Genomic DNA, 26,477 nt, shown 5'->3' on the forward strand with positions numbered 1-26,477 from the left:
TGTAAAAGAAGTGAATGAAAACTCAGATTATTATTAAAAGAAAAGCTTTTCTCACCAGGAGGTGAGAAAACATTCCTGTTCATGCTTGTGTACACACACACACACACACACACACACACACACACACACACCACAGAGTCCGATTTCCTCCAAGGAGTTCTATCATTGCATTCTGAGCATGGTAGCACCTCCCTGAGACCAGGGCAGCAGCTGGTGTTCGCGATTCAAGAAGTAGCATGCATTACAGCAGGGTCCATGTAAGTAATAAAGGCCTTGCTCATTTGCCTATTACCAAAACGTCTGGCATATCTATTGACAAAGGATGAGTCAATACACATAAAATTCTAAAGGAAAAAAATACAGTTTTTTAATAATTTAAAGGAAATTCTCCCCAAATGGGCTCAAAGTAGACTAGTAGTGTAAAACTATAGGGAAAACGACACCTGTGGGATAAATGTTAGCCTAAGACAGATTTAAGTATAAAAACCTAAGCTTCCTGTTTAGGAAAAAGGCCAGGCTAGAAAATGAGGACAGTTGCTAAGTGCTTTCCTCCACTGTTTATTACTTTGTAAGATAAAAGCTACTGGGGCTAACAGTTACATATAACTAGTTAGTATTAACACTCCAGTCATGAGTTCTATGCTGGAATACTGAACCAGCACTTCCCAACAAACATGTAATGTGTGGTACATGTTTGTCTTAAAATGTCTAGTAGCCACATTTTTTAAAAAATATTTTATTACTTTTATTTTATCTGTATGAGTGTATTGCCTGCATGTATGTAATTTCACCTGTGTCGTGCAATGCCATGGAGGTCAGAAGAGGCCACTGGATCCCTTGAAACTGGAGTTATGGATAGTTGTTAGCCACCATGTGGGTGCTGGGCATGGAATCCAGGTCCTCTGCAAGAGCAATCAGTGAGTGCTCTTAACCACTAAGCCATCTCTCCAGCCCCTAGTAGCCACATTTAAAAAAACTCTTATAAAGCAAAACTTAAATGATATATTTTATTTAATCAAATACATGCAAAATATTGCCAGTATATAATCAATACAACGTTTTCAATATGCCAATTGTTATAATAGTGATAAAATTATTCCAAGAGTAATCAATTGCCTTCTGTCTGGATCTGAGGCTCTTCCATGCGAAGGAATAAATGCCTGGTATTGCAAACCTGATAAAAAGCGTATGCCGATGGAGGTCTCAGACTTTGTAGGGGAACCTACTAGTGATGTTTTGGTAAAGGGACACATAGTTAAACTGCCTTCTAATTACTTATGTTTATACCCACAGATTGGTGTATACCTGTGTGCAAGTTTATTTTCATTATATAGTATAAGCAAAATAAAACATCTCAGCCAATATTCTAGAAAATGATTTGTGGAAACAGAAAACCAGCCTACTGCTCTTCTTACTCCATATTTCTTTTGGAAAATATATTTTTTCATTAACTATTATTTACATTGCATGCAACATTTTCATCATTATTATTATTATTGATGAGGAGTTAAATTTTTTAAATTTCCCAGTTCAATGCTTAATATGGTAACAATCAACAGATATAATGTACACAACATAAAGTTCTTTGGTATATTCAACAGTTTGTCAGGGCATAATGGGATCCTGTTACTCTAGAACAGACCTAGACTGAATTATTTCTGCCCTGTCATGCATAATTAATTTCACAAAGGGAATTCCTGGGGGATGTATTTCTCTTTAGAAGACCTCACACTGGGTAAGGTTCACTGGAGTAGCCTGTTGTCAGCAGAAGGGGCAGTTCTCTCAGAGGCAGTCTCAGCACCAAGGAAGGAATACTCTGGGGATTATCTGTTTGCTACCCACCCAATAGCACGTGTGACCCAAGATGCCTCTCAAATGTACTCTTTTCCCTGACAGAACAGAGCCCACACCCTTGGGCACGGCACACAGCATAACTGTTTTGTGCACAAATCTCTATGCTGCAGTAGGATTCTGGGACACTGTGGTGATGCAGTTGGAACACTTCTCTCTGAACAGCACATGTAAAAGAAGCCGTGTGAATAGAAGAAAACAAAGTACTAACACGGATGACTTGGACTTCCATAGGGCGCTCCTGTTTGCCTGGTGCTACTTTATTAGCCACGCCCTTACTACCAGTTCAGCTGTGACTCATCCTGCACTCCTTCCCACCCATGGGACTGAAAGACCTCTAGTATTAGACCCCGGCACCAGCCCTGCATCACCCATGTTTGTGACAATCTATTAAACAATGCCATCTGGATGTCACAATCTAAATACCCCCAAACCTCCTCCTTCAGCAGTTCATATCTTACTGGACAGAGTCACCAGCCAACAAGCCACCAGATAGCTTCATACTCTCCCTCTTCCATACCCTCTACAACAGTTACCAAAAGGTTAATAATGAAATGAATGGATCTTACAATAATACCTCATAAGACACTCTCCATATCACCTCCATCCACAAGACCATCATTCAAGCCCTTATCATCTCCCACATGCAGGATGGGAGCAGCTTCCTAGCTTATTTCCCACCCACAATCTAGTCCTTCCTCCAGCAGTATGTTTCTACAAGGCCAATTACTCTTCTAATGAACAAATATGATGGTTATTTAAAACTCTCCAACAAGACCTTACTGCTGTAGAATTAATACAAACTCCCGGGGGGTGGTGACACGAGGCCCTTTCCAATCTGGTCTGGATTCTGTTAGAACATTTAGTACATTTTGAATAGTGCTTTATGGTCTCTCCTTTTTATTATGAGTTCTTCAAACACCAAAAAGTCTCATTCATCTCCCCCATCCTCAAAACCTGGTGCAAGGGCTAGTAACCACAGGTGCTCAGCATCACTGTCATTCAATGAATGTTTTAGCAAAGGTTTTGCTAAAAGGTGTGGAGAACAGTACCTCCACACCACTTCTGTTATATTCAGGCCTCGGTGCAGAGGCACTCACTGTGCCCCAAGAGAGGAGAATGATGGCACTGAGGAGAGACAGGGAATTCGTTGTAGGACTGTACAGCCAAGAAGAATCTAACTTTTAGTGTATGATGTAATGGATCCTATCTACTAAGGAGTCTAATCATGTGACCAAAGCCTTACACAGTTATCATCATGAGAGGCTTTGTACGTATTCCAAAAAGACGACCCATCATTAAAAATCAGTTTGAAATCCTCCTTAGGTGAATATAATTTTTATAAGAAGCACAAGAATTCAGTTCCATTTACTCTTTGAGTATCACCTTCACTAACCCAAACCATACTTTCAGACTGATCACCTACTTTAGGAACTAGGCTTGGTCCAAATAACTAAAGGAGAAAAATGTGTCACCAGGGAGTATGCTACTGAAATGCACATTAATTTAGCTATTAATCTACATACAGAAAGACTTCCAGAAAGGTTTGAAGTAGCAGGAGCCTCCCTGGACTACATTCATACAATCACCCATCCTGAACACCATGAAAAGGGGACACTGACCTGAATAAATTGGTTTTAGCAAGTCTTAAGATACATGCAAGATTCAAACCTATATTCTATGTGCACCTATATTGTTAGATAAATATACAACCAAACTCCACCCAGGGAGATGTTGCTATCCATGCATATTCACTTTGTGTGCACATAGAGATACAATAATACTGTGCTTATTCAAGAGGTTGGCCTGCACAGCCAATAGACAGAGACAGCCCCATGGAGCACCTCCCAGGCCAGGACAGCTCCCTACCATGATGCTCTTGTACATGTTGCCATTGTTGTCTTCTATGCTGATGCGGATGATGCACGTATCTTCATTCTGCTGGTTGTAAACTGGAGGCAGTACTGTGGAGGAGGTAATGGATGTCACAGAGACGGACCGCTTGTGGATTTTAGGGTTGTTGTTGCAGGATGGAGGGGAAGAGAATGGGTTGATTAAGGACGACATCCCTGAGGAATTTGTGTCCATGGAATGGATGGAGGAACATGATGAGGAGGACTCCGAGAGCTGAAAGTGTTAACACGTTTCAAAGGAGAACACTGATTAGAACCTGGGCCACGCGTGCTTTACAATTATTTCTTCCATAACAGCCCACAGATATCTATTCTCTGGTGTGTATACACACACACACACACACACACACACACACACACACACACACACACACACACACGGCTAATACTGTCAGTGACTCAATGGAAACTAATCACCCTGAATCTGAAACGCAAAGTGGTTCTTTCCTATTTCTTGTTTTAGTTGTTCTTATGAAAGTTAGCCAGAAGATGGCAGCAGATACCAACAGCTACAGCCCACATGGTCTCTTTTAAGTAAGCTTACAGATGGAGGAAAACCTTACAAGAACTTATTGGGTCTTAATACCAACAGTTCTCAGTATGGCTATGATGGCAGCATTCTGTCTGGACTCCCTTACCAATCAGATTTTGTCATAGGAGAGAAATGCCTGTGTTTTTAGAAGCTTCTGAGATAAGAAGGCAGCTTATGCAGCTCTGCACAGAATATATTAGTGCTGGGAAGCCCTTGCAGATCACCTGCCCCATTCCCTTTCTTGGGTGGAGGAGCCTAGCACCCAGAAAGAACACTGTGCCCCAGGTTCACACATATATTTGCAGCCCCACAAGGACCAGCACCCTGGGTCACTGCCATGAGGCTCAAAGAGCAGGCACACAGCCAAGGTGTAGCATGCCATGGAAGATGCTGTGTTGAATTAATTAATTCGCCGCTATCTTGCTATGTTTAGCACTGTGAGTGAATTTTCATAGATCTTTGTCATTTAGGTTCCACAGCTGTTTTGGGGGAAAAGGCAGAGCACCCTAATGATAAGGACAAGATGCAGAGAAATCAAATCACTCTCCAGAAGGACATAGCCCCTGAGCAGCTCTGTCACTTTTGCCCATTTGCTGGCAAAACCAGCTACACACATTCCCATGGCCTACATCAGGGACATCTAGAACATGTGGTGCTTCTCTAATGAACCAAATATTTAAGATACATGCAAGATTCACTACCAGAGAAGGGGATGCTTAAAACTCACCAGAAGATGTTCACCACACAAGATCACTAAGTTGAATCATGTTAAAGGTCAATTATTGTTGCAGAAAACTACATACCATATTTGGAATTAGTTAAATTGAATTATAATACTCCTATGAAATATTCTGGAGATCAGTAAAAATGAATAACATTAATTTCTTTCATACTTGTCTAACTCTCCACAGAAACAGATTAAGAAGTTTAGCTTTCTGATAATCTAGCATCTAAAAAACTGGGGGCTATTTCATCTTACTTTCTTGGGGGTGTTGTCTTCCTACAGCATGTCTAAACATCAAATTCTGCCACATGGCTGTTCTATCACAGTCATCAGGTTGCAATGAGAAGTCTGATATGTAGCATCTATAGTAGATTTAGCTATATTTTTTGTTGTTTTTTTAAAATACTTTTGTTCCCAAGTGGCTCAATCTGGGGTCTTACTAAGAGGGGATAATTTTAATAGTATAACTTTGCTTACAAGTATATTAACCAAGTCTTCTTTTGTTTTTGTTGTTATTGTTATTGTTAGTTATTGTTGGTGGTGGTGGTTTGGGTTGTTTTGTTCTGTTCTGTTCTGTTTTGTTCTGTTTTGAGACAGGGTTTCTTTGTAGCCCCTATTGACCTGAACTCACTATGTAAACCAGGCTGGCCTCAATCGCACAGAGATCTGCCTGCCTCTGCCTCCCAAATTCTGGGATTAAAGGTGTGCACACCATGCCAGCCATTTCCCATCTATTGGTTAAACCTTTTCATGTTCACCTTTCTTTTTTCCTTAGAGTCTCCATGACTAACAATATCTATAACTCAAATAAAGTCTTGAAGAAGACTAGGCCATACCTGTCTGATGAGCCCTGCTTTCTAATAAGAATTTAAGTACTGAAAAACAAGCAGAAAAATAAATGTTTAGAAACATAATCAGGAGATGAAGAAAGAGGAAGGTAAATTACACTTTTCTTCTAAAGAGAACAACCTAACCTCACCAGGCAGCCTGTGGGAAAGGAAGGATGACAGTGTTGAGGGCAGCTAGAGGGGAGTCGTCAAAGGATCCCAGCTTATGAAGGGACTGTAGAAGACATCCAGGCTGGCTATGTGCATGCAGAAATGTGGGCTTTTTCAGGTAACATGCAAATATTCTGCAGCCCACAATACATCCATGTCAAACACTATCTTTAAATCCATAGAAACTCAGGGCTCTGAAAAAAGTTCAACCAAAATCCTAAAAAATCATGACTTAAAAAAGAAATTAGAGACAGACAGAAATCATAAAGGGTTGTACCAACAATAGCATACTGATCTTCTGCATGGTTTTCAAATACAGTGTGTGTGTGTGTGTGTGTGTGTGTGTGTGTATGTGTGTGTGTGTGTGCACGTATCCATACAGACAGTATTGGGGATGGAAGCCAGGATCTTGAGCATACTAGTTAATTACTCTACCACTGAACTGTATCCTGAACCCTAATCTCCACGGTTTCATAAAGGAAAATCTGAACTTCCACTTCTTCTGCATCACCAGGTTGAGTGACTTCCTCTCTTCCCACACAAGGATAAAAATCCCTCAAAGACATGGGCAATACATTCATGGTCACTTTCTATGACATTAGCCAGCAGCTTACTGGACCCAAAAAACACTACTGTCAAAAAGTGAATGTGACCTCACTCTAGAATTTTTTAACCTTCGTGTGTGAGAGACAGATGTATATGTATACACATGTATATGTTTGTGTATGTAAGTGCAGGTGTGTGTGTGTGCATGTGTGTGTGCGTGTATAGATAGATTAGATAGATGATAGATAAATGATAGATATATGATAGATGATCGATCGATAGATGATAGATAATAGATAGATAGATCATACATACTCATATATATGGAAAATGCAGGCGTGTGTGTGTGTGTGTGTGTGTGTGTGTGTGTGTGTGTGTGTGCTGGGGCACATATGCAGATGTCAAAGACAACCTCCAGTGTTGCTTCTTGCTTTCCATCATGCCTGAGGCAGGATCTCTTGTTTACCACTATGTACACCAGCCTAGCTGTCCTGGGAACTTCTAAGGAGTCTCCTTTCTCTCTGCCTCCCAATTCTCTATAGGAATGCTGGGAAGACAGGTGTGCACACTACTGCATTTGGCTTATATGAGTTTGGAGGATCAGGTCCTCATTGCTCGTGTGGTGAGCACTTTAGCCACCAAGCCATCTCTCCCTAGGCCCTCATTGTTTATTTTGACCCAATGCTTATGTCAAGCCATAGAGAATGACTAGTTTCCCAGTTTAGGAAACATGATTTTTGAGATAGTGGCCAGTTGTTGGTTGATTGCAGTTTTTCCTTCAACATTTGGAACATGAAAGATTGTATGTGCTAGATTTGTAACAAAAGGGCAAGGATTCTAACTTGAACAGCAGGTGAGTGATCTCTGCCTAGTGAGTCCTAAATATGATGCCACTCCTGTATTGGCTACTTTGTGACAAAGTCACTTGAGGGTTCCCAGACTGCCATTATCACCGAAGATACCATGTAAAGCATGTAGGTCCCCCATAGAGCAGAAGATATAAACAAAGTGAAGGGCATGCCACCCATACTCTTTCTCATTGGCATCAACCCAAACTAAGAGGCCAGAAGTCATGACAGAGCAAGTTTGGTGGTCAAAAACTCTCCCCAAAATGCCATACACCTTTTTCATAACAGAGCTGATCTCTCTGATCCAAGTTCCTTGATCATTAGATTGAAGCAGATATTTTCTTTTATTTATTTGTACAGCCCTGAAAATGGACTGGAGAATCCTTTGATCACTTCTCACAGCTTGCATTTATTTGTGCTGTGGTAGATGGTATCAACACTGCCAGCTCCTCACCTGACTGGGAAGTTGACATATGGAAGTTGACATATATGGAAGTTGATATATCTCCATGTCTTACCTTATTGCTCCTTTGTGGCCTTGCCCTATGACAGATTTCACAGCTCCTTCCACTACAATTGGAGTACCTCTCCCTGCTTCAACTACTTACGTGAGATTTGGCAATATGACTGCTTTACCAATGGAATATTGATAGGTATAAACCAAGGGAAGATTTGATACATGCTTGAAGGGCTTAGCTTGCCCTCTTCTTTGTATGTCTCAGCATGCTCAAAGAATGTTCTAGAAATCCCATTACTCCAAAATAATGACAGGTAAGTGAATCAGACTTGGACTAAAACTGTGTTGTAAGCCAAGCCTGACCAAAGCAGCTGGTTCCCTAAAAGGATGGTGGTTATTTTGGAGTGTTTTGCCATACAATGATTTTGGTAAAAGTTTGGCTAAGACAACATGTGGCACCAAGAAATTGACATATCTCCATTTTTTACCTTTTTGCCCCTTAAATAAAGTAGACTTATTTTATAGGCCATAACCCCTCAGTGCCATTAGATGTGGGCCCAGAACATTTCAAAGGCCAAATGAAGAAACCAATCTTCATAGTATTTTTGTGCCTGTATCTATGAAGAATGGGTCTCAAAGAATGAACTCTATTTCTGACACCTCTTAAAACTCAGCATTTAAAATGTTGTAGTACAAACATAAAAACAGATTTGCTCCTGTGGCAACTGCCATGTCTGGTGCCTGCAAGAGGACCGAGAATTGTGCAAAGGTTAAGCATGTACCTTCTTTTGAGGCTCATCAGGTGTGTCCATGGGTGTAATGGAGCCCTCCTCAGCCTCAGAGTGGTTGGACTCACAGGATGACACACTGACTGAGTCCATGCTTTCACCAGAGCTCCCACTGGCTGTGGACTTGGGCTGGTCTTTGGTGGGAGTACTACCAGTGATGATGTCAGACCCCAGAAACAGTCTAGAAAACAGAATGCCCAGTGTCTGAGCTGTAACAAATCTGGAATCCATGATTAAGCAAACATTTTGTGCTGATGAAGCCCTTGATGTTCTCTCAATCTTCTGTTGTTCATATTTTAAGAAAAATGTTTACTATGAAGTTTCTAACAAATAGAAATAACTGTCTTGTCCCAATAGGCTTTCTCTAACTTCAAGAACACACAGGTTGTTTAACTGACTCACTGAGGGTCTTTCTAGCTCAATCCTCCTCTGTCCTTTAACAGTCTATGGGCTAGTGTGGCAGAGTCAAAATATTATCACCATGCCCCTATTGCATGCATCCTACCACAAAATGAACTTCCTGAAGCTAGAAAAGGTGGTTGTGCTTTGGATAAGAAACCAAGGAAGGCCGCTTCTGCTTTCAACCATCTGGTGAACTACAATAATCCAAACCCCACCTCAATAAAACAACTAGGTAAGAAATATTAAAGCCTCTTTTCAGCTGAGCTGGCAAGATATAAGGGAAATCCCTACAGGCCTTAAGTAAAAGGAGAACTGAAAATCAGAAGCATATCAGCTATTTCTGCAGCTGCTCTGTTTAGGAAGTGGGAGGTATGAATGCTGGCAAAATAGTGAGTCCAAAAAGTGTATTAATGCATATTATTTACATATGCTACTGATGTTCAGTTTGATATTTCTATACATGTACATGGTATGAACTGATCATGATTTAACATGTACACAGCACTGAGAAATGAGAACTTCTATTTATAAAAGGAGAGAAGCTAAACCCAAAATCTACTACGTAAAGGCAAGGTATTCACAGGGCTCTACCTTTAGCGAAGAGATGGGTTAGGAAAATATCTTTCTACAGGCACAAGAACATAACAGAGAAGACTGTCTGTCTTGGCCTGAATTTGTATGAAAGGAAGGATGGCTCCCTTGAAGTCACGTGACCTTGGCCTCTGTTTTACTCTGATTTGCTGCCTATGTGGCCTAGAAGTTAGGAACTCTTAGGCCTAACCACTGGAAGAAATAGATAGAAGGAAGGGAGGGAGGAAAAGAGAGAGGGAGAGGAAGAGAGAGAGGGGGGGAGGGAAGAAAAGAATCAATAATCGATCTTTCCGGAAGGATATACTCTTTACCCAAGCTGCAGAGAATGCCTTGATAAAAATGAGCTCACAATACAAAAGTACAATATACACGCAAAGAATTACTGTACTCAAAGAGCATCTACAGACATAACAGGAGATGTCCTGAGAACTTCTGATTTGAGATCAGTCAGAAAGAAACCAGTAATTTATTTATTTGACTAATATCTGAATGTCCTAATTTTAAGAATATATTTTAAAATATTAAAGACATAAAAAATCAAAGTTAGTTCATAGCAAGATACTCTAAAAAGAAGAAAAAAAACATTTTCTAAGTGAAATACATAGTGATTTAAATTAAAAACTCAGAAGGGTTAAATAATTGGAGAAAATAATCATGAACTAGACTCAAAAAAATCAGGAGTATATCTGAAGAAAAATCCTCCTTTATTATGAGATTAAAGATGTGGAAATAGAGATTAAGAGATATGGCAAAGGAGATAAAAATCCTTCACATGTATAAGGAGAGTTCCAGAAGACACTGGGAGACTAGAAGAAGAAACATACATGAAGATACAATGTCTGAAGGGGTTCCAAAGCTGACCAACCGCAAAAATCCACCGATTCAGGAAGCATTATTCCCTCACCTCACACACACAAAAAACATAGTTCACATAACAGCTGTCAGATGAACTACTCGGCCCCAGCTACTTGGCCACGGAAATCTGTCCAATGTTCCCTAAGTACTATTCTTGCTTGTCCCTGGCCAATGCTGATATCCCGCAAAAGACCAGATACATGTATGTGTGTATAATGTATGTGACAGAGATGCTTTCTTGAACTAACTACTTTCCTCCATTAGATTCATTAGACAAACATCTTTCAAAGTTGACAGTCTACAAGACCAACTTTATGGCGCAACCTGGTTCATTTATAAAAACTGGTACCATGAAAGTTTGTGGTCTAATTCTTTTTATTCTCTTCCTGCTTTCCCTCTTACCTTTCTTTCTTTCTTCTTTTCCTCCCCTCCTCCTCATCTTTAACTCCTACTACATTTTTCCTTTAGAATGTAATTTCATAGGTGGCAGCAAAGGGGGTTGTAAACTTGGGCCTGAGCCAAATCCTAGGAATGAGTCCATATCCTCCCTAGGTATGGTTTACCTTGTCTGCACGCCAGTTCCCTGATCTATGAAATGGGAATATTCACTAAAACTGTCACCGAGATCATGCTGTAGATTTTATAAATATATGTATTGTTCTTATAGCATCCCTGGTGCACAGTTTGGTTTAGTCATCCCACACATATTTACTAATCACTTATGTGTGTGTGAGGCACCATTCTAGATTCTGAGGATAGAGCAATGAATCCAAATCAGGCCTGCCATCATAGAGTTTGCATTCTAAACAGACACATACAGTAACAGTATACCAGATGGAGGAAAATGTGAAGGAAAACATCAAAGACGGCAGGCAGGCAAGTGAGAGCACCCAGGGCAGATAAGGGTGTGAGTATAAAGTGGGTTGGTCAGGAATGGCTCACCAAGAAGGTGCTATTTCTACAAAAACTGGAAGGAATTTAAGGAGTGAGCCATGTGGCTCTTTGGGAGAAGGGTGTTGTTAGAGTAAAAGCAAATAAAAATGATTGTGCTGTTCATTTTCCCAGTTCTATGATGGGTTATTGTCTGCCTGAGTTTGCATGGGACTTGTGCATGCTGACACCATTGCCATAGAATCATATGAGCAGGTTCCCAGGAGTTTGTAGGACTCTGTTTCCATATGGCCATCAATGGCTGGGCCTTAACAGGGATGACAGAGTATATGGACTCCAGTAGGGGTTCAGGGAGGGGAGGCTATGGGATGGTGGGAGGGTGCCAGTGTGGATGGGGGTATAAAGACGATTAAGATTGTTTGAGAAGTTCTGTATGAAATACACAAAATATTCAATTTTTTAAAAAAAGATTGTGCCTGGTGTGTTCTGCAAGGTCTCAATGGATGAAGCACAAAGGGCAAAGTGAGCAGGAAAAGAACAGAACAGATACACAGGGACTGGCAGGCAGTTTGGGGCTGAGGCTGCTGTGCTGCTGGGGTTTGTTGTCATTCTAAGGACTCTGGTTGTTATTCAAAGGAAGACGGATCTTATGAAGTTGACCACAGAAGGCCTCTCATCCTCCTGCCCCTGAGCACGATGGGCAAGGTTCCTGTTTTCAAACTGCTTACATTTCTCTTCCAGAAGCAGCCAGCATGAATGAGAATGCCCAGAGTCAATAGTATCATGAGTTCTCTCTCTGGATTGAACATTTTTACCAACATCTAAGGGAGCTCTCCAGGAAGTGAACAATCCAGCCAAAGGAACAGCTAGTGTGAAAGTTCTGAGCAGAAAGAAGCTGGTGGGTTTGAAGATGGCTAGAAAATTGGCGTGGTGGGTCTTAGTAAACAAAGGGGAGTGCTGTGAGAGAGGGAAGGTTGGCAGTAGATTGCATAGTGCCTATTAAACTAGGACATGGAGTTTAGACTTCATTCAAAATAAAGCCATTGGATGCTTTTAAGCAAGAAACTGACATAACTATCATTCAAAAGAGCAACAGGCTACTAAGGAGAGAATGAATTGTTGGAACAAGGGGCCAGTCAGACGACTGCAAGGATGCTGCTGGAGTGGTCCAGGTAGGCAATGACTGTGGCTAGTACCAGAAGGAGAACAGAGGAATGAACTGATTATTAACTGTTTTGAGTTCATAACAGAAAATAAATGATTTAAGTGTATGTTCACTGTTGTTTAGTACATTTCCTCTGCCCACTCTGATGGGGCTCTCTCAGGACTCCTAGACCACTGGGGGTACTCACAGGCTGAGCCTCTTCACCATGCTCTTCCGAGGCTTGGGGGAGGTGGTGCTGGCATCAGCAGCTGCTTCAATCTCACACGAGAGGGCATAGCTGGAAAAGACAAGGGAAGTTTGAGGTCCACGTTTGAGCGCAGATGAACAGATTCAATTCATATTCTTTACTGGTTTTGTTTTAGAGGAAGGCTCTCATCATCCAAAGTAAAGATCTAGACTGTGGTGCTCTGACATGAATGTCAGGGGCTGCTTGCTTAATGGTCAGGTTTAATAAATTTACATGGTATGCCTCACCTCCTCCCTTACTCCCTTCACTAGTGGATAGACAGAGGTTCTTTGATTCTGTCAGCCTCAAACATAACGGTGAGTGACATGCACAGCACCAGAAGTGACTGCACCCTGCTTCTCAGTCATTCTCATTCCACTATCAGGCCAGGGGAGACTCTTCCTCCCTCTACGAGCCCCCACATTTCTTTTCTGCTTCCTCCTTACTATTACTGTGTGGTTTTGTCTCTTAGTGCATGAACATGCGTATAATCTAAGGAAAATGAAAGAAGGCATTTTTGGAAAGTATCAAGCCTCTAGTAAATAGACACAGGCAATTATAATATGTATAAAGATATGTAAATATAATTACAAATCTTATATTTAATTGCTAAAACTTCAGTTGAAAATACTCCAGCTTCAGACATCAATATGCCAGGTATATATACACTAACTGACAGAATCACAAGAGGAATTTCTATCTAATTTGAAATGCCCCTTGTGAAAACCTGAAGCTTCAGCAAGTAGCCCAGGTACACAGTTACTGGGTAGGTGGGTCAGAGTATCCATCATTATACAACCACATCAGCACTGCAGCGGTAGAAAGGGAGACTTGAGTTTGAATCCAAACACTGTCACTAACTAGCTATAATTCCCCCTCTAAATCTCAGCTCCTCACTGGCAAATACTTTTTTACTGTCAGTTTCACTCTTCCTTATGATAAACCTTCAAAGAAAATCCCTGGTCTACAGCAGGGATCACAAGCTTTCTCTGAATAAGACCAGATAGTATTTCAGTCTATGGGCCATATGGTATGCCTTTAATGCAAGAAAGCACCCATGGATAAGATGTAAATGAATGGGTTATAAGCCAAAAAACTTTATTTATGGATCCTGAAATTTGAATTTCAAATAACAATCTCATGGCATATTCTTTCCCTACCCCCAAACCACTTAAAATGTGAAAACAGGCAGTGGGCCACATATGGCCTTACAGATTAATCTGACAACCCCCAGACTACAGGCAAGGTCTGAACCCTGCTAAGCCAATATTCAAAGCACTACAATCGAAGTGCCTTTCCATGCTCATCAGCCACTGTTTTGAAACCTTTCCTATGTCTCGCCCACACCAGCGCTATCACTATTCTCCAGATGCCAGGACACCAGGCCTTTGCATGTGTTCTCATCTTTGCTCTGTCTGAAAGGTTCTCCAGTTCTTCAGGTGAACTCTTTCTTCAAAGCCAGCCTACTTGTATCTATCTGTGTGTCTTTTCCATTCCCCACCACAAATGAATGGCTCTTGCCTGTAGGTTCCATATCATCTTAGTCACCCTTCATGTATCAAATTTTTCGTATTTCTCCCTCCAGACTGAAAGCTCCCTGAGAGTTAACACCATGAACACAGTGTTGATGTCAGTGGTGCTGCCTGATGATGATAATGACAATGATTAGCATTCTCACAGGACTTTCTAGAATATGATTTTACACCTCAGCACAAACATTAAGGAAAAATAAAAATCCTGTTCAAGGTTACAAAGATGAGTGGCAGGGCAAGACTGCAAAAGCTCATCCACTGGTCCCATCAGTTCAGTTTTTCCTGATACATCACACTCCTCTGCAAACCAAGGGCCCAGGTCCTACAGCAGCCAGCCAAGAGCTGTTGAACAAATGACCCAGCAAGATGACAGACACAGCATGCCTTGATAGACACAGCATGCCTCTCACCAGCACTTCAGTTTCTCCCTGACAGGTGACAGGCAGCCTACCTCTCCTCCTCTGTTAGAAGCTGCTGCCTTTGGAACCACTGGATGAACTTCTGGTCTGGAGTCATGCAATAGCTGTTGCAAGCAGATTGTAAGAGCTTTATCTGGGCGATCACTTCAAATTCCTAAAACAAATAGAAAACCAAAAGGAGACTGGATAATAAGACCAAACAAAAATAGATCTTTTTAACATAGAAATATATTACCATAAGGGTTAAAATATAGAGAAAACCATCAAAGAGGACTCTGAAATTCTGCTGCCTTAAAAAGCAAATGAATTAATCTTAAAAATTCTAACTCTGGGGGGCAGAGTGTATTTCAACAATAGAGAGCTTGTCTGATACATACAATGCCCTGAATACCACAACCAAAAAATACATTAAAAATACATATATACATATGCATGTAGATAGATAAATGATATATAGATAGATGATAGTAGATAGATAGATAGAGAGAGAGATAGAGAGATAGAGAGATAGATAGATAGATAATCACTCTAAAGCCCTTAAGTCCTTGTTTACTTCATTTTTAAATCCTCTTTTCTCCTTGAAAAAAGCAATTTATATAAGAGCTAGAGAGATGGCTCAGTGGTTAAGAGCCCTGGCTGCTCTTGCAGAGGACCAGGGTTTGGTTCCCAGCACCCACATGGTGGCTAACAACCACCCTGTAACTCCAGTTCCAGGGGATCCAATGCCCTCTTCTGACCTCTGGGAGCATTGCATGACATGGGTACACTTACATGCATACAGGGAATACACTCACACATATAGAATAAAACAAAAATAACAAAATGTTTAAAAACTGAATCCGTATGACTAAAACACATCATGAAATTAAGCCAAACTAGCCATCACTCCAACTCATCATGGCCGTTCTTTTCCATTTCCATTCTTGAGACTGAATAAAAAGCAAAAGTTTGAGAAAATTTTTCTACTTGTATTTCTTTAAAAAACAAAGAAAACAAATGCTTCAAGTTTAAGAAGCCCCCAAGTGCCCCATCCCCAACTCTTCAACTGTTACCCCTCAATAAACAAGTTCTAGTGGGGCTGAATATCTAAACAGTCCGGGATCTCATAAAGCTGAATGTTTAGATTTCCTGAATCCTTAGGTTTTTAGTACTCCAGTAAATCATTTAACTAAATCTTCTAAAGCTCACAAAAGAAGCAAGTATATAATTATGTCCAAAATTATTTATACCTCTTCAGACGCTTCAATGGTTCCTTTTTTAAGTCAGCAAAGAGGATAAGCTCTAACTTTGTGTTTCATATTCAAACTTTTCAAATGCCTAACATCTTAGTCTTAAAAGGAAAGAGATTAGCATCAAGACTCATTCTGAAGTTAAAGACCAAGCATGGGTTACTGAGAAGGCATAATGGAATTTTGTTTGGTTTTGTTTAATATATCATTACAGAACACTAAAGAAGTAACTCAAGAGCTGGCAGATACTTTGAGTCTCAGTCTTCCATCCAGTGCCTCATTCCTTGGTCCAGTACTGTTAAGAAATAGTTACCATTATGCTACAGAAGGTACAGTCTATGAGGGGCAGAAAGCTCTTCCTGTCCAGGCTGGTATCTTGATTCTCAGGAGCCCAGCCAGGCTAGCTCCTCTGTACCGTGTTTGTTTTAAGCCTAGTATTAGTTACTCCTGCAAATTTTTCTGATCCCACAAACTAGGGCTAGATTTAGTATCTTCTATGTGCTCTAAGACCCTCTGCTTCTCCTAATGAGCCTACATTAAGATGTATTATAACTTCCTACTTTATCTGTCTGCCTCCCTCCTAGATTATAAAGTTTATGAGAACAGGGAGCTCTCGTCTTCCTCTGCTGAAAGCCCAACCTCCATGTGTTAGGTGTACAACCAGTGTTTGTGGAATGAAAGGATAGATAGATGACTCAAAGACAGTGAAGGACTACAGGATGTAGTTACTGTGCTCACTCACTTTCCTTTCAAACATTTAATTACCTATTTTGTGTTCATTTGACAAGAAAATCATGGTACATTTTACTCTATTTTTTAATTTTTTTAAATTCTCAATAAACTTTTTTAAAAGTTAAAAAAAAAACAGTGACAATTTGACACTCTGCCTTCCAATTTGAATATTCTTTGTTTTTGTCTCGTCCCGTTGTTCCGGCTAGGATTTGCAGTGCCAGGTTGAGTGAGTGATGACAGGGTCTCTCTGCCATCTTCATGTCTTGTGCTCAGATCTTCTTGGTGCAGTCTGGTGTTGGTTCTGGGTTGCTAGATGTGGCCTTTGTTATGCTGATCTGTGTAACTTCTATAACTGATTTATTCAGAGGCTTTTCCAGAAGGGACATTGACTCAGATGCTTTTCTGCATATATGAAGATAATCATAGGGTTTTTCCCTTCATCGTGTTGACAAATCAGATTTATTGATTTGTATGTGTTGAATCATTCTTGCATCACTGAGATGAATCCTGCTTGATCATGGTGAACAATCTTTTTTAATGTTGTTAGTGATTTTTTTGAGTATTTTCGTATTTTTTATTCTCCTGGTTTTTTCTTTCCCTTCTGTCTTTTGATTAAGGTAGGATATGAAAGTTTCTCTAACTTTCTAATATTAGAACCTATGTCTCCTTTTAGGTCTAATAATTGTTAAAGAATATTGAACTCTCAGGAATTCAGTACATAAAGATTTACATTCATTATGTCTTACTTAGTCAACCTTTTTCTAATTATATGATGACTTTCTGAGTTCTTGTGTTTTTGTCTTTAAAGTCCATTTTATGTGATGTAAGAATAAATACTCCTGTTCACAAAGACAGGAGCTCTCGTGGGCTCTTTCTCTCCCATATTTGAAATCCATGCCATGAGGCATGTCCCAAACCCATTTTACCCTTTTTATAAAAGCATAGTTCAGAATTACTCTAGCCACTCTAGTGGATTTTGAACATCCCTTCCTAAACTGACATGAAAGAACAATGGTAATTACCTATACCTAACGGGGAAGACTATGCCCCTTCCTATCCCAAACAGATCCACAGGAGTTACCATCTTTATTAACTCTTTAATAACATTCACTCTTAGGAAACTCCTCTCCTTTATAAGTGAACTTGTTTTTTTAACTGGCAAATAAAATATGTGGATACTTAAGGTATATACAAGATGATGCATTTGGAATGACTAAATCAAACCAACATATGAATGACTTTACATACTTCCATGTGAGAACACTCAAAACCTACTCTCAGTAATAATTGTTATATTAACAATACATTGTTATTAACTATAGAGTGAACCTGGTTTGCTAAAAGTTACTGTAAAGGAGAGGTGGGGGGGCAAGGGAAGAAATTACTTTCTTTCTCTTATTTTTTTCCCTTTGTTTCTTTCAGTTCCAAGGTTCAAACTCAAGTCCTTACATATACCAGTCAAGTACTCTAGTACCAGGCTACACTCTCAGCTCTACTTTTATTTCTTTTCTAAAGTTTGCTTATTTATTATTGTTATAAGCACGTGTGTGTGCCTGCATGACTTTATGTGGATCACCTGCATGCAAGAGCCTGGGGAAGCCAGAAGAGAGCATCAGATCCCTTGGAACTAGAGTTTCAGGTGGTTGTTAGTCAACATGTAGGTGCTGAAAACCCAACCAGAGTCCTCTATAAGAGCCATCTTATCCACTAAGCTATCTCTCCGGCCCCATCTACTTTTACTTTCTTTTCTTAAAAAAATTTTTATTGTGCTTTCATAATTTCCTACAACAGTTCTTAGTCAAACTTAGACCCCACCCCATTACATGCCCCCCATAACCCCACCAGGCCTCATGTACTCCACCATACACATAAAGGCCCATCCAGTCAAGCATTTGTACCCAGATGTCCTTCGGTGTAAATTCGTCCACTGGAGTCTCATCATTCCTTTACTTTCTTAATGGGCTTTGCAACAGGACAAAATCTGAACCCTGGCTCACTAACAGCTGACTCTCTTCAATTCTGATTTCCTCACCACTGAACTGAAGATGAAGAAACCTACCTTGCAGGGCTCCTTGGAATTAATGTATAAGAATATGCCAAACATAACCACATATTATAAATGAGAAGTGGTAATTCTTTTATTCCACCTCTACAAAAAAAAACCCATGAACAACAAAAATTACATATCCACTTCTTCCAACTTTTTACACCCAGAAAATATAAAATGGAAACCCATAGGCAAGACTTCTACTTACCCTTCTCCTTTTCTCAAAGTTTATCAGTCCACCCTAAAGAGATTAAAAAGAGAAAATGTAATAAACCAACCTGTGCACAGCCCTATGTTGTTCTAAGTCATGTCAAACAGATCAAAGGGATGATAAAGTCACAATTATTAACGATCCCATAAACATGGCTACCATGGAGAAAAATGGTCATCTTTTTTTTAAGAAAAACATTATTTTCATTTATAATATGCCAGGACAGGTGACAGCCTTCTCTTAAAAATGTCTGAAGCCAACTAACATAGTAATGATAAAGAATTACAAGTCAGAATTCAAATACATGTGCAGAGCCAGTAAAGCGTGAATAAATACTCCATTACGCTTTTTCCCTTGATCAAAAGCAACAAAAACAAATGGCCACTGACTCATACTGGAAACCAAACTGTCAATGGTTTATCAAAAGGGAAGTCACTTCTCTACAGCATCATGAAAAGTTAAGTTTCAATTCTTCACCCCCACCACCCCTTTTCTCAGAGGCTGAATTTAATTCCTCAGTCTTTGCTCACTCCCTGGAATTCCTCAGCATTGGTGGTGTTTCCTGAGATAAGCTGAGGCAGAGGATGTGAAGAGACACAGGGCTCAGGAAATGCAAAATGAATGAGCGTGTCCACACACTTATGGAAAACTTAGACATATGCAAAACAACTTCTCTTTCTAGTTGCAGTACAAGAAAAGCAGGTTGAACACACATGAAACCAGAAATATGTAAATATACAGGCTGTTTTAGGGGGATCTTTTAGGGGTTTTGTTTGTTTGTTGTTCGTTTGCCATTGCTGGGGATTGAACATGGGCCATGGGAAGCAAGTGCTCTATCCATGAGTTACGTTCCCAGCCCCTACAAATGAACTTTAAATCTCATTTCAAGCATCTAATCTCTTCTTCTTACTATTTTACTATTGTTATAAGGTGCTTGATAGTGTGTATTTTACCTCTTTCCCCAATCCAAACGAGAGAGACGGGGCGGGGGGGGGAGGGAGAGAGAGAGAGAGAGAGAGAGAGAGAGAGAGAGAGAGAGAGAGAGAGAGGCTCCAGAACAGTCACAATAGATGACTGTTTAAAAGGAATAAGAAGGATCTGAAGATCGCTAAGTTGGACTGACTCTTGATGCCCAGGGAGAGTGTTAGAGTATATCTCCCCTTCAAGTTGACCGGCACTGTCCTTGCTCTAACCATGCCTTCAAAACGCATTGAGATCGCACCCTCTCATATGCACCTAAACCATGCTGCATCTTGTTTCACTGAATTTCTGTTAAAATTGCTACAGTTTCCAACATTGCTGCCTGGCTTGATATACTATTCTTTTTACTTGCTTTTATCTTCCAGTTACCTTTTGAATTTTTTGCTAGCATATAGCTTAATGCCATAAGTATAATGGGCTCTCAATGGGAACCCAGTTGCACCAGCTGCAGAGAACTCACCTCAATGTAATCCTGAAGAGCAGTGTCCAGCATGGTCAGGTCAGTCAGGAAGGTGCCCAGGTAGGGAACAGTTCCCTGCATCACACCCTGAAGGAGATTCAGAGCAGGGTTGTTTATCTATATTATCACTGAAATGTTTAAGAGTGTCAGTAACCCTCAGACTGGAGAATGTGGACCTATTCAATGACTAATTTGGAGCTATGGCTGCCACTTTCAGAACTTAATTTTTTTAAACCCTATACAAACAGGACAGGAAATGCAGGATCTAAGATCTACATTTTAATGATGAAAAGCAAGCATCAAACCAGGAGATCAGACACATGTATTCAAGGGTGTTCAAAATGGGAATTGTAGTGTGCTTAGGCCCAGGTTGGCGGGGTCTGCTCTCTTCCAGTGTGTGTGGGCACTTCCCACTGTTAAAATGTCCTGGACAGTCGTAGCCTCAGCATCATTAAGAATGGGCCACCACCCAATGGAAGAGGATCAAGAGTGTGGGTCATCACTAAGTGATTCACTTTCAACAAAACAGAAGAGAGAATAGGAAATTGAAAGAGGGAAACCTTGCAAACTACTTCAACCGAATAATGAAGGTCACATCATCAGTGGTGCCATCAATATGACAGACACCAGATGCCAACACTGATACCACAGAACTCCTTGATAGGGTGTGACAATGGGGGTATTCCAAATCATGAAATTCTTTCCAAAAAGATATAATCTTAGTCTAATCACTAAACAAAGACAAATAAGACTTGAGGCATTCTATAGGACACCTGGATGGTCCTCTTGAACAATGTCAAAAATCATAGAAAACAAGGAAAGGCAGTGCTGCCATGCCCAGAAGTGACCGGAATGACACGAAAACTAAATGCCTTTGGTACCTGGACCAAGTTCTAGAACACACAAAGGTGAATTCCAAATAAAGTCTGGATTTTAATTGGTAGGGTTATGCTAGTGGTAGGTTATGCTACGTTTCTTTCTACTAGCTGGAGTACCACGGTTATAGAAGATTTACAATGGGGGTAAATGGGTAAAAATTTTAACTTTAATTCCACCAAATCTCCTTTGAACCATTTCTGATTTCTATAATGCCCCCAAGACACAACCACTCTTTAGGGAAAACAAACAAGAGGCTCCCTGGATACCGTCTTTTCATGTATGGAAGTACTTATGGAAATTGTGGCAAGAATGGAGTCTGAACCAGAGCAAGGCCAGGTTGCTTGGCACAAGGCAGACTGCTTCCTCAGCCAGTTCACACCAAGCAGGACTTTGTCCTTCAGAAACTCGCTGTCAGCTGCAGTTTGTCGTTCCCCATTGTGTGGTACAAGGTCTCATCCTGAACTAAAATAATCTCCATGCCTCCCTTCGGTAACAGCTATTTTTAACTTATCTTTGAACACCCAAAAAGTGTGAAACACTATGAGTTTTATAGGCTTTACGCTACAGAAGAATTCTAGCATTCAAAAATATTTCAGATTTATATTCTTTCTAAGAGAAAGTTCTCTCAAAGCAAAGATGAGAATATTCTTTTGTCCATCTCTAATCTCCTTTTCTACCCCCATACCCCGCACTGTTCAAAGACACAGCCAAAGATAATAACTATCTTTCAATCTTTAGAAGGGAGGCATGGCATACTTTGAGTACTGAAGAACTAGATTTGGTTAGTCCCTGGGATTAGTTAGAAGATCTAGACCATCAATAGCCTATAAGTGCAGAGGTGGATGGAGATGTCAAGAGGGATGAAGACATGCCTGCTACACACTTTCCTTTATCAGCATCATCAGGAATAAAAGGCTGTGGCATTCACAACTCTCAGTCTTCATTTCTTACCAGGCCAAATGGGTGGAACACCTTTTCTAAAGACCCCAGGCTGCTAAGAAGACATAAGGTTGGACTGGAGAGATGGTACAGCTGTTAAAGGCTGAGGCTAACAACCAAAATAGAAGATATAAGGTGAATCACAACAAAGCACTCTGACAAGTTTGCATGCCCTGTAGACGGAAGATGCTAGGGCAGAGGGCAGCCTTCCTCTGGCTCTCAGGAAGAACAGGAGTAGACATACCATGTCCTTCTGGAGCTGCAGTCGCCTCTGAGTTCGCTTCTGGTTTTCTTTTACACTGCTGTCCAGGTTTGCAAATTTTGAAGTGCCTTCCTAAGAAACAGAGTGTACAAAGGGGAGAGTTATGGAGAATGCCATTTTGGAGAGAAGGAAAGGGGCGTGCAGCTTCTAGAACACAACCTCTACATGAGTCTCAGAATAGCATGCCAATGAAGACACCTCCAGCAGGCCTCCCCACTATGTTATGCCAGTGCTGGCTGAGGCGGGGGGTCTTTCTGCAAACTGGTCTCTATATGAGGCTTGGTGGTCTCAGATTTTCCAAATCTTCTCCTGCTCTATAAAAATCCCTGATTTGGATACAAAAATCCATCATCAGTACAAGATAGTATAATTCCCAGAATAGGAGACATTTTTACATATCCCAGGTTTCACTGAAAGTAATCTTATATCTCAGAAATGAAGCTTTCTTCCTGTACATTTTGTGACTTCTTTATCTTGGCCTGAAATGAATACGACAGCATTTTATGAAAGACACTGTGTGGTATTTCTTAGCTAAATGAAACTCTTATACCAGAAGTTTTCTGAGGAAGTCCAGTGTTGTGGTATATCCCCAGTTCATGAAGGCTATGCCATTTACTGATTTCCTGGCTTTGCCCCAATCAGTCTTCCAAAGATGTTTCCCATGTTTGGAACTCTTCAAACCTAGCCTGCCTCCTGGGGCCTGAGGACAGATGACCACCCTATCCTCCCTGCCTGCCAACTAGAACAATAAACTCTTCTATGCAATGATTAATCATGAGTTTGCTGACTGAACATAAAGTGTTTCAGTTTTGTGGTTTCAGGATCTTGTTAAGTTCTCATTTTCCAGGAACTACATGAATGGGAGGCAAATTTCACAATTCAGTATATATAACCTCTATATTAATTTTTCCTTAGTCAGTTTCTCCTGGGTTTATTACAGAGCTTTAGCATGTGATCTTACACTACCATACAATTACAAGAATCTTTCTCAATGACAGGATCTTGCTGATAGTGCTAAGACACAAATATATTCTATCATTAACCAGCTGTGATTCTGTCATGGGTATGCTGCTGGGGACAGAATCCATTTCAGTTGTCCCTATAACCGATGATAACAGGGAGAGCTATCACTAATGACATTCCACGCAGTTTTCCTGGGGACACATGATAGTAGTCTAGTATGTGCCACTTCCTGCACTAGGTGGTTGTGACTGCTCCCAAATCCTTAAGACTTGGTTTGGAGTGAGGAATCAACTTGTATGAAGACAAGTGCTCACCTCTTCCTAGTGTATAGTAACTTCCAGGATCTCAGCCATGGGCACAGGGAAAGTAGACAGAAATTTTTGCAGGTACATCTAAAATTCTTAATAGGGACTTTTGGAAGTCTAAGACCTCTTAAGAATCACAGAATGACAGAGGCAGAGGGATCTTAAGCAACACTGAGGACCCCATCCTATGAGCAGCAGAGAAAAAGACCCACAATGAAGAACAAGGTTTGCTGACTTCCTGACTTTGTGACTTCATGAGAGTAAGATTCTACCCCTGGTTGCAGCACTAACACAAGACTGATGAGAAAGTCAGAAATAGTATCTCTGTAATCTGAGTACTTGGGAGACTCGGGCAAAGGATCACGAGCTCAAGACCACCCTCAGCTACACAGAAAATCCAAGGCTAGCTTGGACTAAATAGTGAGACAGAAAAGAGAAAAATTGGTTGTTGTAAGCTCTTCCACATGAGAAGTCAACTGAAAATGCACACACTTGTTGTGGCCAGTGGTTTCAGTTATATCCTACCCTGGTCTGAAATCCCTTACCCTATCCACCCCACTGCACCAACCCTCTGAGCCCTCTTGAAACCTTTGGTGGGCTACTGTGATGGCACCACTCTGCGTCTTTGCTCCTGCCTCACTTGCTGCTCACACTCAGGTTCTCTTTAGTCACTCTCCTTTCTGCCTAAGTCATCTTGCTTCTCAATATATCTGTATCATTGGAAATGCTACCAAACCCATGGCTTCAATCATCACCTATGTTTGGCTGGATTTCTCTTTCTCCTGTGCTTCCACCTCCCTTTTCTTTCCTCTCTCCTCTTAGCTTGTCACCTAGTGCAGGTTATCCCCATTAGTCTTACTTTTTATTTATCACTATCTTTAGCAGAATTCAGCTGCCTTCACATACACCGTTCCCATGCCTCAGAGGGACTTATTCTGGGTCTTCAAATGACTTTGCCTGCTGGGCCCTGGCTCAGTTTTAATACATGTTGGGTAACTTCTAGCTCAGAACCTACTGTTAATATTTATTTGAACAGGCCTTCGCAGTTCTAATAGTCTCCTCTTCCAACTCTGAAATGAGCGTGTTGTGGCATGTCACTGACCATCTCCATCAGAGCCAGATTCCTGGAGTTTGCTAACAGTTGTTTACATCAATTCAACCAGGAAGAATTCTCACCCATCAAGAGGCACAACAATCCAGATTAGGTGATATTCTGCTTTCCTGTTGTTTGTAAATCCATGGACTCTAAAATTCAACTGCCTGGAATTATCTAAACTTCAGAAATTATAAGGTAAGTTTAAGACAGTCTTTAAAAAGAAATAAAAACATCTTTTCTCAACAGTTAGAAGGAAAACCACAGATGTTTGCTAATTATTATGTTGTCTGGGCCATAATATTAGAGAAGTGGTATATTACATTCACCCAGAAGTAGAAGATAGGTCATTTGAAACTAAGATTACCTAACTATAAATCAGTACAAGTCTAGAAGTAACAGAAACAGAGTCCAATAGTTTTTTTTAGTGTTTCTTTTGAGAATCTAAGTACCTTGATCCCATTATTTACAGCTGTGCTGAAATTTACACCCAGAATTACACATTCACATGAATAATGATCAACAAAAGGATGAGAAAGGTACTACATATATGCATGGACTGCCCAAAGCAACCCATTATCATTCGTAATAACAATGCACAGGCCACCCGAACTCACTGCCAAGTTTTTCAGTTCATTGGGATTTGAGTCTTATATGACATTTAACTTATTTTGAGTACTGAGGTAAATGTCTCCATTTAAGAAAGGTTTATAGGATCTTTAATGTCTAGATATAGCTTTGCTTCTAAGATTTCAGCCAGAAGACTGTCACCAGGCAATGAGCTGTGGAGAATTCAATTTATCTGCCTTAGAAGGATGATTCAGGGCCACTGGGATTTAAATGTGTGGCTCCAGTTAGTCTAGCTTTGTATTATGGACAGGGAGACCACTAAACCATCTCCTTCAGCCAGATGGGTTTCCATTTAAAGTCTGCAAATTCAGTAACACAACTCAGAAATCACTGCTTAGTGTGCAGTCAATCAGGTAGTCCAAATCTAAAGTCAGACATGAGAATAAACCGCCCTGCTCACACCATTTACTCCTAAAAGGAAAAAGGCTAAAGTCATGTGAAAGACAAACCCATTAGCTCACACAGTCAAACAACAGTTTCTGAACATAGATTATATGCCAGGCACTGTATCAGGCATTAGGGAAACATAATCAAAAAAAGGTTATATCTAGTCCCTGCCTATTAAGAAGCCAACAGGCCCATTGGCAGTCAGGTTAGGTTCACAGGCAACTCCAATAGAGAATGTATATCTGGCTAGAGGAATGAGGGGCCTCTTCTAGAACACACTGGTGGGGGGGGGGTGCTTATCAGACCCTTCCTGAGGATAGTATGGAAAGTCTCCAGAAAAATAGGAGTCTTCACTAAGGCAGGAAGGATGAGTGGGACCACAACAGATGCCTTCACAGGAGTAACTAGGCCATGAGTTTTAGATTGTAGATTTTGGTAAGAGTAGTTATCCACAGCACTGAGGGTATCTGGGCACAAAAGCTTGACCAAATAGGCCTTAACATATATGAATGCATGAAATTTGGTGGTGGTGGGGTCCATAGGAAGGTACATATAGGGGAGGGGGGACTAAATTTTATTAAGATCTATTATATGAAATGCACAAAAACTCAATAAAAATAT

At 40.6% G+C, this 26,477-nt stretch overlaps 1 protein-coding gene across 4 annotated transcripts in view; it reads right to left on the reverse strand.

Annotated features, from left to right (window-relative positions):
* The window catches only part of Rgl1 (ral guanine nucleotide dissociation stimulator like 1), a 351,061-nt gene that overhangs the window by 6,655 nt on the left and 317,929 nt on the right, over nt 1-26,477 (reverse strand). For all 4 annotated transcript variants that reach the window (XM_029559234.1, XM_008824291.3, XM_008824289.3 and 1 more), the window contains 7 exons: nt 22,461-22,550; nt 20,399-20,485; nt 18,955-18,987; nt 14,771-14,892; nt 12,749-12,838; nt 8,652-8,838; nt 3,721-3,978 (listed from right to left, as the gene is read on the reverse strand). In XM_029559234.1, coding sequence (XP_029415094.1) covers nt 3,721-3,978; nt 8,652-8,838; nt 12,749-12,838; nt 14,771-14,892; nt 18,955-18,987; nt 20,399-20,485; nt 22,461-22,550 — 867 coding nt within the window. The remainder of the gene's footprint in view (nt 1-3,720; nt 3,979-8,651; nt 8,839-12,748; nt 12,839-14,770; nt 14,893-18,954; nt 18,988-20,398; nt 20,486-22,460; nt 22,551-26,477) is intronic.

The sequence above is a fragment of the Nannospalax galili genome, unplaced genomic scaffold, assembly GCF_000622305.1.
Source record: "Nannospalax galili isolate Female #2095 unplaced genomic scaffold, S.galili_v1.0 scaffold227, whole genome shotgun sequence".
Taxonomy (NCBI): Eukaryota; Metazoa; Chordata; class Mammalia; order Rodentia; family Spalacidae; genus Nannospalax; species Nannospalax galili.